The sequence below is a fragment of the Tyto alba genome, unplaced genomic scaffold (assembly GCF_018691265.1).
Source record: "Tyto alba isolate M040663 unplaced genomic scaffold, T.alba_DEE_v4.0 Super-Scaffold_42, whole genome shotgun sequence".
Lineage (NCBI taxonomy): Eukaryota > Metazoa > Chordata > Aves > Strigiformes > Tytonidae > Tyto > Tyto alba.
In genome coordinates this window covers 6,948,686-6,966,096 of record NW_024881318.1, presented here as the reverse complement: position 1 = coordinate 6,966,096, position 17,411 = coordinate 6,948,686, and the positions used below count along the sequence as shown (strand labels likewise).

General features: G+C 42.4%; 1 protein-coding gene across 3 annotated transcripts in view; it reads right to left on the bottom strand.

Annotated features, from left to right (window-relative positions):
- Positions 1–917: 917 nt before the first annotated feature.
- SKOR2 (SKI family transcriptional corepressor 2) overlaps positions 918–17,411 on the bottom strand; it is a 35,472-nt gene continuing 18,978 nt past the window's right edge. For 2 of the 3 annotated variants that reach the window (XM_042805002.1, XM_042805003.1), the window contains exons 7-9: positions 12,554–12,621; positions 3,718–3,782; positions 918–1,787 (exon numbers count right to left, since the gene is read on the bottom strand). In XM_042805002.1, coding sequence (XP_042660936.1) covers positions 3,720–3,782; positions 12,554–12,621 — 131 coding nt within the window. In that variant the 3' untranslated portion in view covers positions 918–1,787; positions 3,718–3,719. The remainder of the gene's footprint in view (positions 1,788–3,717; positions 3,783–12,553; positions 12,622–17,411) is intronic. The other variant, XM_042805004.1, reaches the window with a different exon arrangement.

The window sequence follows — 17,411 nt, the reverse complement described above, 5'->3', positions numbered from 1 at the left end:
GGTTTGGTTTGGTTTTTCCACACAACCTGTATTTAAGCTGTGGAGCTTATTGCCATGGGATGCTGTAAGCTGCTAAAAGTGTGCCTAGGTTTTAAAAAAATCACTGGACGAGTTCATGGAAGAAAAAAATCCATTGAGGGTGATTAAAAACAAGACATCATGTCTAGATCAGAAAACCCATGAGCAGTAAATCATTGGATGCTAAAACAACATTCTGGGAACATATCTCTAAGTGCTTCCATGCTTTCACAAAGAATCTGATTTCATCTATTATTGGAAACAGGGTACCGACACAGATGAACTTTTGGTCTGACCTGGTCCAGCTTTTCTGGCACTTCTGTTGCTTTTTTCCACGTTAAAAAAGCCATAATGCTGCCAGTTCAATGAGTCTTGTATTTTGAGTCTTGTCAGCTCACCTACTGGAAGACCAAGCTATGCAGGGAAGGGCACAGAAACAGGCTGTGCCCTCCCTCTCCTGCCTTCCAGATCCATGAGGCTGCACCAAGGAACTGTGAAGCCAGCTGACTGAATCTCCCGGGGATTTGCTGGGAGCAAGGGGAATATTGAGAGAGCAGCTCTGCAACATACCCCAGTGCCGGGGGTGGCTGAAACCACTTTCAGATGCTGGTGGTGCTGTACCGGTGTGGACGATCTTCTACGTGGTCAGATGCCCAAAGGTGACACCGTGCTCGGGACTGAGACCTTCTGCACAAAGACGAGTTTCACTCAGGAAAGCCCTGGCATTCAGGGTGTTGCACATCATCAGGAAAAGACCTGGGAAGTCTTCAAAAGTCAACTGACTGTGGCATAAGTCTCCCTTTATTTCTGTGGATCCACAAGGCACTTCCTGAAATTCCACTAAATCTACTTCCAAATGCTTTCTAAATAACCAGAGGATTTCTGCCATGAAATATTTCAACACATTATTTGTGAATTAAAATACTTCTAAAAATGTATTATTGGGAATAAATTTCCCAGTTGTTTAGCAGAGTAAGCATAGCATTAAATTACAGGGAAGCTCAACTATTATCTCATAGTTTTCTTTTTTTTTTTTTATTATAGACTTTTTATCCACATGAATGATAAAGAAACTACAACAGAGTTAAATACCTTTTTCGATAACAGTGATTATATTCTTAATTACACTCAATATTAAATTGTAAAATATTTCCAGAGGAGTACAGTCGTAATTCATACAGCAGGCAAAATACCAGAGGAGGAAAGGGCCAAGAGAGAGGGGTGTGAGAATTTCCAGTCTGCTTTTAAAAAGCACTGTGTATGGCTAACGCTGCTCTAACCTTCCATCCATCCAGATGTAGCTCTGGCCCACCTGGTAAGACACACGTTTCTTTCCATAAAACAATCACTATTCAAAAGCAAAAGATGAACTGGCAGATGTTGTCAGTGTTTGTGGCATTGAAAGGATCAGCAGTTCCTTTCACAGCTTATCTGTACGATTCATCAAAAGCATTTTCTCTATCAAGTTCAGTAGTCCTTCTAAAAACACAAAGACTTAAACTTTGGTACCACCAAAAAAGATCCATGACAGGCATTTTTTGATTTTTTTTTTTTTGTTGTTTTGTTTTTACTAATAAATGGCTGCTACATTCTATTTTACATGGTTGTCCATGATGCTTTGAGGTCACTTATCCTTGGGTTCAGAGGAACCCAAGTTTTTGTTCTTTAAATCCCCAAGACCTTCCATTTTATCAGTCTTTATATACAAGTCAGGTTTCTGAGTGGTGCGTTACAGCTTACAAGTAACAGCTGCAAAAGATCCTGTGCTTCTGGGAATAAAAAAAAAAAAAAGAAAGAAAGAAAGAAAAAAAGTTACCAACACTAAGCCCAAGTTTGAGATTTCTCTACTCACAGAATTACAATATTTACACATAAGTCACCTGCTCCAGAAGCATACTCTGAGACTTTGTTAGTGAATATCTGTAGAGTCATGTGGAAATACTCACATTAAAGATGAAGTGGAAATCATAACTGACTTTAGTATGACTAAACAAGACCTGCTGTGGAAAAGAACCCAAAGCCCAACGAGGGTAGCTGAGAAATACAGAGCATTAACTAGAGTGGCTGCTCTGCCACGCAGAGGGTCTTCGCCCCCTTGGTGTATTGTGTGGGTATGTATGTGCATACGCATTTCTTCTCGAGGCAACTCTTTTCTGCTTGGCACACTGAGAATTTGAAATTGCTTCTGAACAATAGTTGTGATTCTCTGCTTGACTGATTTAGCTTAGCAGTTAAGTAACAACTAATCTTTCAAAAGCACTAGGGCCTACTTAGAGAAATCCCTGTTGTCTGCAGGGATGGTGTGACACTGGAAACAAAAACAGCATGAGCAACGCATCCATCCTTCACACTCCCAGCAAATAAGCAGGAAATGCTCGTAGCTGTGATGCCAGCACCTTCCTTGCAGGGACTGTCAGCTGACGAAAACCTGATGCTGGGAACCAACAGTGCTGTTCATCTGACGCTGCCATCTTCAGGCAGACTTTTATTGTAGATCAGTGCTTTGGACAAGGCGCTCAGGGCAGGACCTGCTGATTCTCATCTGGGGAGGCATACTGTTTTTATTCAGGATATTAATATCACTGAATTTATTTTAAATCAGTGCTCAGATTAATGTAGACTCGACTGGAAAATGCTGGCAGTCAGTAAGAAAGCATGCACAAGAGGGCAAAACAGACCAACTTGATGCTTAGATTAAACTCCTTATCTCAGTAGGTAGAGCTTGAGGCCACAGATACTGGTTATCTGGTTACTCTATACTTACTCCTAATGTTTTTCTTTTCAATTATCTGCTTCTTCCATAGCTCACGCAAACAGCCATCATCTGTACTATCAAACCTTTCTCAGATGCCCCAGACTTGCTCTTGAATACCTCTTTGTGCATTACTGAAGACTTTACTTCCGAATAGCTTCTCCTCTTATCGAGCTACTCCACCTCAGGGATTTTTTTCAGTGAATGCACAAACCAGATTTTGTGGCATAACACAGTAGCAGGGCTACTGGCTTTTTGCCTGTCTGTCTCCAAGCCCCAATCTTCTTGTTTTAGCAGAAAAAAAGAGAATGTCATTTAAATGTTAAGGCTTTAGCACCTGAAACTGGAATCTCCCAGCCCACTGATGACGGAGACAGTGTTTCTTCTAACTGAATGCTTCCAAAAACACTCCTGAAAAATATGGTGTTTGGTTTAGGAAGATCCTGCACATGGGCATCAGGGCAATTGCCATCTGCAGGAGACTTAACTACAGAAGTCAGTGTCGGTGTAGTTCTGTAAAGCTCCCAAAATATGCCACTGCCCCTTCCTGGAGCTAAAGAAGCTCCATTATGGCCAGAAAACTCCATCCCTACCTGCCCACGTGTGAACTTCTGCTGCATTATGAACGGCAAGTTATTTCCATCTTCTTGCTGAATGTACATGACCCTGACGCCACTTTCCAGTGACAGAGAGTGCTCAGGTGAAGGCCTGAATTCACCCAGTGGTCAATGCTCAACAATATGTCCTACCCCAGTGAAGCCTCGTAATTCATGTGGCATGTCAGTTATCTGCTTTAGACTGTAGCATGACACCTCACAGAGACAGATTTTAGACCAGAATCAGTGACATCATGCAACAAAATGACTCTCTTAATTTCTGCAATGCCTGTAAATTAAAACACGACAGCCAGGCCAGGCAAAATAAAATCTCTTCTTTACCAAGCTCACCTTTAGCTTTTGCTGAGGTGTGCACCGAGCTTTTCTTTCCTGATCAAGCTTGCTGCATAGGGAATCTGCAATGACACAGAAACAAAGCTGCTGCTTTAAGCCAACATTTAGCTAATGAGACATCCAAGCTGGAATCCCTGCAAATGAAAGGTTTTGTTTGCCTCCCTATACAATTTTGGGGAAAAGTGCCTTAAATTAAAGGATTGAACTCTCTACAAAACTGCAAGAATGCTAAAACAGAAATTAAATAAAAATGGCCCAAATTAAAACAACAGATAGATCTTAAAATCCAATGTGAAAGATGTTTTGTTTGTATCAGCTTCTGGTAAAAATAAAACCACCACCCATTCTGCTACCTGTGTGATGACAAAAATCAGCTGTCTGTAACAGAGCAGGCAACACACACTGATCCCTGCACAGCTGAAATACAGCAAGTTGGGAGCACAAGACTTCTTATATTTATATCACCATAATTAGGAAGTTCATAATAGTTATCTCTGACTTGTACCAATCTGAGGGAAGCCACTGAAGTGGAACAAATAATTAAAAAAAACAGAGAACATAGGCATATTAGGGAACATAGTTATATTTAGAAACAAAGTAGGATGATGTGCTCACTGGCTACTGGGAATACAGTATGGGGCTGCTCTTTTTCAACACTGGTCCTTTAGAATGCAACAAAACTAAATTGCTCTGAGATTTCTCCATAGCTGGGAATCCAAGTGACTGCAAATTCTCTATTCTTCGATGCCGCTTTTTGGAAGGACCACTGGAGAAATTCAGGTTGGGATCAGAAAATCTATGTCCCTACGCTCTCAGGTGCTGCTGCACACCGAGGTGACCTGCTTCTGCTGTCAGGCACTCCAGAATATATTCACAAATAATGTCAAATATGTTACTGAAAGCTGAAATATAGACTGGGCTGAAGTCAGGAGCAATACCTTTAAGCTGCACAAAGAGTGAAAGGAACAGACAGGCAAACACACAAAGGTCAAACGGCCTGGCCCACACACATTATCACATACTAGAAGCATGTGAATTTACATCCATATCCACTGACCTAACATGAATTCTTGTGGATCCCTGTTGTGGTTTTAATCACATTATCCCCACAGTGCGTGAGGATGTTTGTGTGAGCTGTGGTCAGCATGTCTCTGGGTTGATGTAAAGTGCAGTATCCGCAGTGTCATCTGTCTCCATCCCTGCCTTCCTTAGTAAGGAAAAGAGCAGGGAAGGCTCAGGATGAGAGGAAAGAAAGGGGCATCTGCAGCCCAGGAGCTAACCCTTTCATCTCCCGGGAAAGGAGGTCAGTCTGATTGAAAGCAGCAGCACCAGGAAGCAGCAGTGTCTGCAAAGATGAGCCATCTGGCTGAATGAAAGCAGAAGCCTTTCACGGGAGCATGTCACTTCCCCCACAACACAGCCCTGGGAAAAGGGAAACGTGTGTGTATGAACTGAGAGGCCCAAACTACTGATGTCCTGAAAAGACCCAGGATCCAGATGTTTTGTCTGACCACACTTATAACCCCTTACCCTTCAGAGAAGCTAAAAGGTATCAGGAAGCTTGGTGCCAGATTGCCTGAAAAAACAGAGCTCTCCCCTCCACCAGGTCCTCGAGCAGAGCTACCTTCCAGGGCATGGTGTTTGCAGACGCTGGAAAACTCCTCTCCAAGCTGCAGCAGAGAGGAGTACGCAAATAAACTGTTTACCCGATCACTCATCTCCACGGTTTAGATTCAAAAGGGAGCCACAAACTGCCTGAATAAGCACATTTCAGCTGAGACCCGTGATGCTTCCCCAACTGCTTTCTTCCTCTCTCCCACTCACAATGGCCAACAGGCAACATCAGTTTGCATGGCCGCCAATTATATAGGACATCTCCCAAGCCGTACTGACCTAGATAATACAACGGGGTACATTCTGTCAGAAATTAACTGTTCTTAATCCACTTCTCTGCTATATTTGGTACATCTGTGTCTTTTCAATGTGTGTTGGTTTATCCATTCTCCTGGTAATAAATGAAACTGGGAGAGGTGAGTGTTCAATAGGGAAATTACTACTTTCTTCACGAGTTAAATCACCTATAATGTCATCTACTTTTGTCACTGGAATACCACTTGGTAACTTCTGTGCTGTGGTGGAATAGTATTTAGGGCTCTTCATAACAACACAGTTTCTGTTTGTGCATCCATGGTGACTACTGAGATGCAGGATAGGATTGGCACTCAAATGGGCATGAAGATCCAACACGTGGCCCTTACCAAAGGGTGCACATCCCTGCCAGCAGTAACAGAAGCACAGATAGTTCAGTTTTAAGTAGCAAGCAGTATGTTTCTTACGACTAAGTCCACATTAATAGGAAATACATCACAATGGGAGCTGATCTGTAGCATGCAGGAGAAAGACCCAGTGTCCACACTGCATTTCTCTTTTTTTTTTTTTTTTTTTCTTCAGGCTATCTCTAGTCTGGTCTTGGGTACTGATCACCCATTAAGAGCAAGAACACACTCCTGTATGCATTCCTGGAACAAATCCTCATTTGCTTCAACCAGAAGGAATGCAGTTTGCAAACTCAGTCTGCTCCACAACATGAACTAAAGCGCAGATAAGCGGAAAGGATTGGGGATTAATTTCTAAAGCGTATGTCTGATTCCTGCTACTCTTGGCCATCAAAGAAGCTTCTGTATACCATCTTCTTTTGGAGACTTCATCTTTGCACATCATCTCTAGGTGGCATACACAATGATACATCACCCTGACTTCTGTTGTTTGAAGAGGGAATCTTCAGTACCTCAAAGCACTGTTATCTGATGTGTATCTACAGGTATTCAGTTAAACAATTCTCATTTCCAGAGAGTGCACTTGAGACCTCAGTCAGAACACCGTCTGGCCCAGACAGCCACTACAAATGCAAAGCATATTTATGCAGGAAAGGAGACAGATGTGCAGCTGAACTGCCACTGGAAAAGTACAGTCTCTGCGCACATGGTGCTTCTAGATAGAATGATGCGTGGGATTAAGCAGAAGAAAAAGCATGCACTGAGTTTCTGACAACTGGAGGAGAAATCTAAGTGCCAACAGCATGCCCTAGAGCACAAGTCACTACTGCTGCCTTGTGAAAGTATTTGTAGCTGTGTGGGCTGAGTTCAGAGTCTCTCTTCCCTCCCATGTCAGCAGTGGCACGTGGTCAGGGCAGCCTACAGCTCTGTGCAGGATGCAAAGCAACAAAGAGACATGGCTGGAGTATGCAGACTCTGCCCTATGTATTTTTAAGTATTGGAGCACACTATTACCACAGAAAAAGGATTTTGCACACAGGCAACAGCAGAGGATGGCTTGTGGCTCTCTGGTACATACACATCTACTTCTGATCAGAATTTCTGCACAAAAGAAGCTTTTACTTCTGTTTTTAATAACCATTAATTCTACAGTGCATTTATTTTCTTTAACATTTGAATTTACTGGAGAAAGAGGTGCAGCTCCATCCTATTAACCCAAGGCATACCCAGATGCATTGTCAAGATACAAGTTTTGTTCACCTCTCTTGAAAAAACAGAGTGGCAAACAAAAATCTGTTGAAAATAGCACTTGTCATCTGACTTTTTTGTATGAAATCAGGGGTGTGTATGCTACCCTCAGCATCAAAAGGACATATTCCCAATTTGTACCACTAAACCTGGAGAGGAACTCCACCAAAAATCACATGAAGATAACAGAACATATAGAAACAGATCTGCAGTATCACCCCAGCTGCTAAAGCACAGAAGAAGAAATTAATGAGAAAAAATACACATCTCTCTGTTTTGGGGGAAGAAAGGTAGTGAAATCCGTCTTGGAGTCTGCAGGACACTGTAAACACAGTTCTACAAATGCTCTTTTAGCTGTTATTATCTGGGTGTCAGTACACTCGCACTTCAGCACAAGATGCAGCTCAAGAAATTCAAGAGACATTCTGCTGAACCAATGTTTGCCTCTAACATTCTTGTCAAGGTCAATCAATCCAGCTGGACCACTTTAAGCAGAGGACCAAAACAGAAATCCCAGTAAAGCACTGATACTTCCTATTTCCAGTTTTTGAATATGGAGTGACAGACATGCAGTGACCAAGGTCTCCGCACACAAAAATGTGGATATTCCTTGTTTGCATAGTGAATACATTAGTTGTACAAAGCACCTACTTTCCATATACAACCTAAAATAGGAATGAAACCTACTGGTGCTTTTCTTAATTACAGTAGGACCCGGAGGAACATGATCTCATACCTCTGAAGATCTATCAACATTACCACATGGTAGATTTTTTCTTCTTTTAAATACTCATTGTGAATCTTTAAAGATCAGGGTGAAAGATGATGCATAGAAATAAATCAATTTTGCAAGTAGATAGTTTCCTGATTTATTTTATTGTCTACCTCTGAAGAACAGAGTTGATTCAAAGCAGCACTGAGAGTATAAGGCCACCGAATGTCAGAGGAGTTCCAGCTGGATCCAGTTCTGAGCTCTGAACATTATCATCAGCCCAAAGTGAGTCTAGTGAAAAGGAATTCGGTTCATGGGAGTACAAATAAATTTTAAAAACCCAAACAAAACCAAACAAACACTTTCCACTTGAGCTGGAAAGACAAGAGACTGGCTGAGTAATTCACATTTTTAACATGTCTCAAAGAGCTGCTGCCTTTTACCCCTATATAAAATTAGTGGGATTGATCACTACCTGATTTTAGTTATCCAAACCACGATGGCAGAGTGACAAACACCACCTTAGCTTTTCCAGATGAAAAGGTTACATCTGTGGTCACTGCTTCCTGGTAACCTACAAATTACTTGTAAGGGACCCCAGAAGGAAATTAAGAAAAGCTAGCCTGTTTGCAGGAGCTTAAATTTGCTGGTGGTGCTCTACTTTTCTGTGGCATTGTTTTAGAAGAGTGCACAAAACCATAAAAGGATAAAAATGTCATGCTGGGAATGCTGCTTCTGACCTTTTTCTCCCATCCCATGGCTAGGAAGAAAGTTCATGCTTTTTAAACTTGATCCACTAACATAGTTGCTCAGAAGACAGTATCACACAGAGTTTCATGCAGAGGCTGACTCAGTACTTTGTTAGGCTGACTGGGCTGTCCTGACAGATGAATTCTGGTCACACTGAATTGAGACCAGCAACTCTAAATAAAGGCAAGTGAGCTCTTCTGAGGCCACACCACCTGAGAATATACCCCAACCTGCTGGGCAGTGATTCCTCCTCAGTGGCGCTTCCTGTACAGCTTAGTAATAGAAGCCAGATGATCCATGCCTGAATCCATATGTAAAATCCGTATTTTACATATGACCTCCAAGTACACACACTGTACTTAGCCAATTTGGGAGACAGCACTTTGAAAGAGGAGGATGAGAAAAATGCATTCAGTGATTTAAGATCCATTTTCTTGTTAAATATGATGATCGGTTGCTCCCTGGCACTTGGCCGAGAGCTTGGCACAAACAGGTTGTAATACTTCCTGGCAGCTGCTCCAGACCCTGACCAACTCATTCTCAACATAAATGGCTGATGGCTGCACAACATCCCCCTGCTCCAGCTACCTACCAAGCCAGGTTATGTCCAAAGAAGCCAACATCCATCGCAGAGGATGTAACAGAACAGGACCCACCCCTCCATCTTCCCAATGATCTGAGCCTTGCTCCTGACTTTCAGGAAGCCATAAAATATTTTCTTTTAAAAGTCCGGAGTGGACAGAGCATTAAAATAAAAGCCCATTGATTAAACACTGCTTTAACTGAGGCTTTTAATGAAGAGTATTAAGGCCACGTCACTCCCGGCCGCCGCGGGTGTAGTGGCGGCTGGGGAGCGGCAGAGGGCACCCGGAGCCCACACCAGCACCCCCCGAGCTGCCACCCCACGCGGCGCGGCTGCTCTCCACGCGTGGCGGTTTGTCATCGCCTTCTGCACTGCAGTTGCACGATGCCACCCAAGAACCGGGAGACAGAAGCGTTACAGTGTTCAGTACAGGCGGGGCATGAAGCACCACCTTCGAGCAGTCCCTTCCACGTAACTGTCAGGTTACGGTGGGCGTTCGCACTAGGAAGTTTTCTAATACAATTATATTGGGTTAATATTTTCATGCTTGGCTTCAGCTTGATGTATTCCAGACAGCTCTGGCACATCAAACGCTCCACGGCAGCTTATTGTAAAGTCTGACTACCCAGTTACACATCTTGAGTAATTCCAGTTCAGGGTGAGTGAAACCATCGTTCTGCCAAAACCTGCCTCTGGTACCCTCCGCTAAAAGAGATGCCTTCCCGATTATGCACAAGTCTCCAGGAAGGACAAATTTACATTGCATAATCCTTCGGCAGCGGGAAGAGCCAAAAGAAACTGACACTATGCATGCATTTATATTGTTTGTAACATAAAAAAAGCAATTAAGCCAAGTTCTGTGGCTAATTATACCAGTAAATTTTGAGTTTAATACTACAAAGGTATGCACCTATGAAGCGGTAAGTAAAACGAATATTTAAGTACACATAAAACACTTCTGCTCTTCTCTTTGCACTTCTATATTATCAAGAAAAGTAGGTGTGGGCAGCTCTGTTAAAGCAATAGTTCAGCATCCCAAGTACATACAAAACGAAACAGCCTGCCCCTGTTAAAAATAAAACAAGCAAAAAATCAAAAGTAAACATGCTTTTTGTATATTCTGTAACAAAAGCTTTAATTCATCCGTTCCATAACCCAAGAAGGCCAAAGGAGTTCTATGGTTAGCACATTCAGATCATTAATCTTAATTCTAGATAAAACCATACAAAATATATTCACATGAATGAATTAAAGTAGCTACTGGAATTACGACATCAAAAGTGCTGCCTACATTTCAGTTATCAACCAAAACATCACTGAGGATTTCTGCACCCATCTTAAATGAACCAACTTGTTATTTGCAGCAGTCGCTCAGTTCTTCATATGCAAACATCCTTTTATCAGTCTCACTGATACACAGCCTGACTCACCGATATTGGGAGGGATACCCAAATGTGAGGATAAGAGTTACTGATTACTTCACAACATTTCTATTAGTAATAATTCAACTCTAGCAGCCACAGTGAGTGAAGAGGTCCTGAACTGTTGGTGCAGTACGTTAAATGCTGAAATTATTCTCTGTAAGTACATTCAGGCAGCTCTGTTTAATGATTAAATGACTATTAGTCTTTCTGTAGCATGCATCAGTAAGTGAAAAGGGTATGAATTACATGATCATATTTCTTTTCCTGCCCAAGAAAAAGCACTACACTAAATCTTGTGATTTCTCCACTTCTTGTAAATCAGAAAAAACACCACACTTGGCTCACTGAATGTCTGGGATACTTGTTTTCAGAAACAACTTCACAACTGGGCCACAAAGTGAATGGCAGAGATGAACCATTCTCTCCCTGGGAGGGAGAGTCAGTTGGGTCCAAGTTCAGCTGACACAGAAAATAAACGCTGAAGTGGGCCCAAAAACTTTGTGCTTAAATGTACTTCACAGCAGCAGACAGGTCACCTGCCTCAGACTCAAAGCATCAGGGGAAGTACTTTTCCGGATGGCCTCCTAACTACCATCTTCTGTGACAATGCAATTCACAGACTAAGCCAAATTCCCTCCCTGGCGCTGGGAGACAAAAGGGAACACAGTAACTACTGGACACATTAAGGAGAAAGAGAGGAGAGCAGCCGCAAAAAAAGATCTCCAAAGGTGTTCTGGACTTGAATTTCCTCCACAACCTCCCTCCTTCAAGCACCCTCCATCTCTCATTTAAATTTCTGAAGTCAGCAGGAACAGGGAGCAGGAATGTTCAGCAGCTCTTAAAATAAGTCCACTCCTAAATGCTTCTAAACATAGGTGCACAAGTTTGACAATCCTGGCCTTCAGCTTCATTTTTACATCCTAGCCCATCAATTAAAAAATGACAGTACCAGGCTGGACAATGCCTTCTCCACACCACGGTCTGTGACAAGCACAAGGAAAATTTAGATGCTCGAACAGAGAGCTGATTCAGGTAAGTGAGGATATTTGGCAAGCCTGCCTCAAAAAAACCTTGTTGGATGATGTCAGACTGATCACAGAAAAAGCAGTGGCAAAACAAGCATTAGCTGATAGCCTGCCATTTGTTACAATGCCCTGCTCCTAAAACCATGATAAGCAGTCTAAGAGTAAGAGAGTTTCACATATTCCACCCCCTTGCTTATACTAGGTTAAGTATGTCAGGTTTTCACAACAGCACAGTTGTACACAATGATCTAGAGTTGCACTAACACAGAGAAGCAAATTCCCTCTGGATTTTAAAATGACAAGCAAGAGACCAAACAGCAATGTGTGCCTGCACTGAACTGTGTTTTGGCAACACGGTACTTTACTGCTGAGTTCAGCACTTCTAGTGCCTGAAATTTGAAAAAGACACATCCTAAGGTTTATTTTCCAGTGAGAAGCTGGCCTCACATCGATTCCCTACTGAAGGCTGAAAAGCACCCCTTGGCAACTCGTACAAGGTAGAAACATTTAACTGCTTCAGGTTTACTGATTCAGTTCTCACATTCCACTGTGAAGAAGCACCTCTCAGTGTTGAGTCAACACATTTCATTTAGTTGAAACATGAAGACCCATCTGGTTACTGTATGAAAGTAAATCTCCAGGTAATTAGACTCTAAACCAGCTGAGAACTGCATGCTTACGTCTTGCTAAGTGTAAGGTAATATAAGCTCTGTAATAGTACATCTGCATGGCTCACAAAGGAAAAGTTTGAGAAGTGCATTTAAAAAACATAAAGCGACAGTTCATAACATTTTTAGCAGAGAAGGCAAACTTACAATTTGTAGCTGCTGTACCATTTCTTCTCTGTACGCCAGTTCCCGTTTCATCTGATCCTGAAAATTATCTGTAAGAGAGGGAAAAAAAGAAGTAGATGCAGTTAATTAAAACAGAGACCACACAGCAGAATTCATATAAATCAAATTAAATCAAACCCGAACACTACTGAGGAACCATGAAGCACCACAAAGCCCTTCACCCAATTAAAACACATTCCTAACAAAAACTTATCTAGTAGGACACGCTACAGACAACAGAAAAACTGTGGAAAAAATAGATTCGGCTACTTCCCCAATTAGCAAATGTAGGCTGCCAAGTTTCTGTTGCTAGCATTTATTCCCACAGTTATTTTTCTCAATGGGCAAGCCTCTGCAGTCATTAGTCAAACTTCTACCAAAAATGAAAAGAAAAGCAAAAACTGCTCTTCTTTGCTTTGCCATAAATCTGTTGACATCAACAGTGATGTCCAACATGTGAAAAGAGAAAGCGTTCAAGGATGCAGGATGTGATTTGTAGTTTGTAACACAGTGCTGATGGCTTTGAATAAAACTCAGACTAAAGTTCCACAAACAGGGATGTGGAACTTAGAAGGGAAAATGTCTTTGAAAGAGAGATCCTGGACAGCTGGCTTACAGCACAGGCCAGCCTTCCTGGTCCAGCAGCCCCTCAGTATTTTCCTCCTCAGTAGCCATTTCAGACAAAACTTTATTTGGTAGCAGACTGACTGCTGGCCTGTGTTCCATAACACTTCTGTAGGAGGGTGGGAAAAAGAAAAATATAAACAAAACTATTGACAAGAAGCAATTAACTTGGACAGCTGAACAACAGAGACCTGGGTGCAATGGTGGGCTATTAAATGGAAGAGGAAAGAAACCCTGTTCCAACCAATATCATTTTGATCCAAGAAACAAGCCTGTTTTAGACCATAGAAGCAGCAAGGTGAATGCCAACAGAAAACAGCATGGAGCACTTCAGCACACAGAGGCTGGAGAAGGGAACTACAAGGCCAAAGCAGCTAAAATGGTTGATTTACAACTAACCAATTAAAAGAGTTAAATAGTCATGCTGGTTGCTGGGACACTAGCCCACGGCTTAGGATGCCTGGGTTCAATACCTGCTCTACTGTACTCCGTACCTGCTTTCATCACCACTAAAGCAGGAATAATAGCACCGTTTCACCTTCCAAGTGCATTGGGAGGATTAGTGGATTAAATGACTGTGGGATATTTCGATAGCACAGTAATGAGTGTCACAGAAATACCTAAATTTAAATGGAAAGGTCTGAGCACAGGTGAGAATGAGTGGCTCATATTAACACTCTGTGCTGGGAGCTCACCCACTCCTAGACAGGCTGTACAGCCTCACAACCTCTCAACCCCAAAAGCAGGAAAGCAATGAGCAGCTGTGGCATGATGCAGTGGAGAGGAAGGAAGTACCTTGCCTGTGGTGGAAGGGGACATCTCCCCATCCGGTGTGGGCACAGGAAGGGGCTGAAAGAAAGTACGAGTGGGCAGAGCTCTGTCCTCCTCTTTCACACCAGAATTTTGCCCCTCTGAATGATCAGTGAAAGTTGTTTGAAAGGCAAGGAGACGTTTACGGACAAGAAAATAGCAATGAAACAAAGAAAGATAAAATTTGTCAGGCTGAAACCATCAGCAGTCTAGCATGGCCATGTAGAAAAGGACATGACAACATCATCGTAACAAAGCTCTTCATATTTCAAGTAAATGCCTACAATTTTTCAGCCTACTCCCTCTACTCCAGCTCGACCAGAAAAAGAAGCTGACTGAAGTAAAGCAGGTTTGCAATTCCTCTCTTCCTAGCCCCCAAAATGCCGTGCAGTATAAAGAAGTGACCACCTCCTGTCTTGGTCACTAAAGACTGACAGAGCTGTGCTAGCTACTACGTAGGTCCTCCAGTTTCACTCCTAGCAGACTACATGGAGTAATTTTCCTTCCTTCCTCAACACTTTCCTCCTGACTGCCCCTTCACAGGCTCATCACCTCTCAGAACAAATCGTTCAGAAATCTTGCTCAGTGCTGCACTGCAAATGTCCAAGCTCACTGTGGAAATGGGGTGTTAATGGTAAGGATAGCATTTTTTCCAGCAGCATTTATCTGAGTCTGAATGCTTACAGACAAAGCCATAAGCAATACCCAAGAGAAAAGATATGAATATTTAAATAGTTTTCTTAACACAAAATTAAATACTTTAACTATCCAGGCTACATCTCCGCCATTTTATTACCACGTTGTTAAATGCAGCCAGACAAATGGCATGCCAGCCGACACCAAAGGTACAAACCAGCGGAGGGTTCTGGAAGAACACAATGTCACCATGCACAGGTGCTCGTATTTCTACCAGGACAGCAAATTCTTTAATTTTCTTCAAGCAATCTTTTCTATTTTCTTCAAGTGATCTCTGCGTTGGGAGATCTTATATGCAAAGAAAAACCTTATCTGCAGCTTTCAAGCAAAACAGCAATATAAAAAAATAAAGGTGCAAACAGCAGAAGATAAGGTCTGCTGTTTTTTAAATGATCACAGGCTACAGTTCATGCAGGTCTAGCCAGAGAGAAGCGAGCAGCATAGTACTGCTGAATGAGCTTGCAAATAAGATCAGTTCTCATTTAACAGTGATTTCCACGAGGAGAGCATGAAAACCAAACACCACTTACACAAAAGACTGCATAGCACTGCTGTGGGTGGTGGTTTGATGCTATTAATGTGTAACACCCCAAACGTGCTCAGTTCCAAATGCAAGCTCCGAAAAAACATGACTTTGGTGTTAACTCCAGGTAACCCCGCAGGAACATTTTCTAGAGACACACAGCATTACCTTCTACATCTCACACACCGCCTCCCTCCTGAAAGAGGGATGAATTTTCTCCTTTTTAAAAAAGGTTGACAAGACTTAAAAGCCAAAGGCTTCTTATTTATCCACAGACAGCGCAAAATACAGGGAGAAGCACCACCACTCATGGGAGTGAGAATTACCCTGGCAGTGTGTCCCCGTCCCCAGCAGCTTTAGGGATGGGACAGAGATCCAGTCCCCATGGCCACTCAGCCTGATGCCGCAGTAAGCCAGACTGGATAGAAGTCTGTTACCTGCCTGCTCTTCCCTCCCTCCTACAGCATCGGATGTCTCCAAGCCATTACAAATTCATCAATACAATTTTAATTGTACCTCAGTTTTCCTTTAGTTGAATCTCCAAATACTTCCCTCCCTAGCTCCTCCCTATCCAATATTACCGCAAGCGGTAATTTGGGAAACCTGGCAAAACTAGCAGTTTCTAATACCTGACCTAAAGCTGCAGCCCTGTCAGGCAGAGAGACTCTGGAACCGACCCCATCTCTTTTTCTGGAACACATACTGCTCTAGAGGATAAACTGCACTTATTTTGGAATGTACACCTATTTTCTTTACGAAGACCCTTTTTCTTGTGCTATTATATGTGGAGGAGGGTTTTTTTTTGGTAAATCTAAATCTGTAAATAGGTTTTACGGTCACTTGTATATATTGTTTATAGCACACTGTCTGTTTTCTATTTTAATCCTGAAGAAAATTGACCACTACTTTGTGGTACATTAAAACCACATATTTTTCAAGCTGGCATACACAGTCGCCACTTCCTTGGTCGGCCGTACGTGTTCTTTTCTTTTATTTGAATTGTATTTCATGTGGTTTAACTGCAGTGCTTATTTACATGGCAATGACAGAGCAATAATTTTACTGTAGAAGAACAAAAGGATAAATGAGTGACCTGAATGGCAAAACTCCAAGATGCCATTTCACCAATACCACACATCAGTGTTTTGATCTACACAAATTATTTGAAAATTACCTCACTACCAAGCCCAAGTAATGATTGAATTTATACTGAAGGATGATGTTATCCTCCTTTCATTAATAACTGTATCACCTCAGGCGGCTCTTCTCCTTTATTTATGAAGCTGTCTACCATATTTTGATATTTGGGCTGAAGATGGAGTCATTCCCAGAGTTCTTGCACTTCTTTGCTTCCCTGAACTTACTCTACCTGATGCTAAAGAAGGGGGAAAAATTTATTTTCTTTAAATAATAGGAAAGTGCTACCTGTGTTCTCATGTTTTCCTGCAAACCTGGGAGGTGCAACATTCCCCAGCTTGCAGCAGTGGGTTTTTGTTGACTGACTTACCTCAGGGGCGCTGGCAATACTGTTACATGTCCCTGTAGCTTTTATAGAGAAACTCAGAGGACTAACAAAACGGAGAGTTTCTGAACTCTTCGGGAAACTATGATAAACCAGCACGAGGGCATTTTGTGTTAAGTGCTGGTCAGACATTTCAGTCATGCAGGAGTTAAGAGAAGTTAGCAAATGGCAGAAGAGCCTGACAATCAGTTTGGAATGTTTTAACTTATCTATCTGAGCTTGCTGTGAGTCAGGTAACTCTGCAGTGCCCCATCCACGTATAGTCTCATAGGAAAATCAGGACAAAAAGAGAGTTTGAAAAAGCAAGAGTTTAAAAAAGAACCCACAACATCAACATTAGGACAATACTGAATGGAGATAGTCAGACCCCCTGTAGATTTCATGAAGAAGCAAAAGGTGGGCTCAAACACACTTTTTAGTTCAGATTGCATTTAATACTGAACTGGGGGACTGTCTGGGCAGGCAGCTGCAGAGCTGTGGCAGCCAGGCATGGGGCAGCCTGCACAACAGTACTGATCTCTGCGTGCTGCTGTGTTACAGACAGGCAGAGAGCAGTGGAAATGCCCTGATCACTCCCGCTCTGCAACACTGCATTCATTGCATGTTGGAGAGACCTTACTGTGTCTTCTACCTTGTCCTGACCTAGATGGATTTCTCCCGGAAAC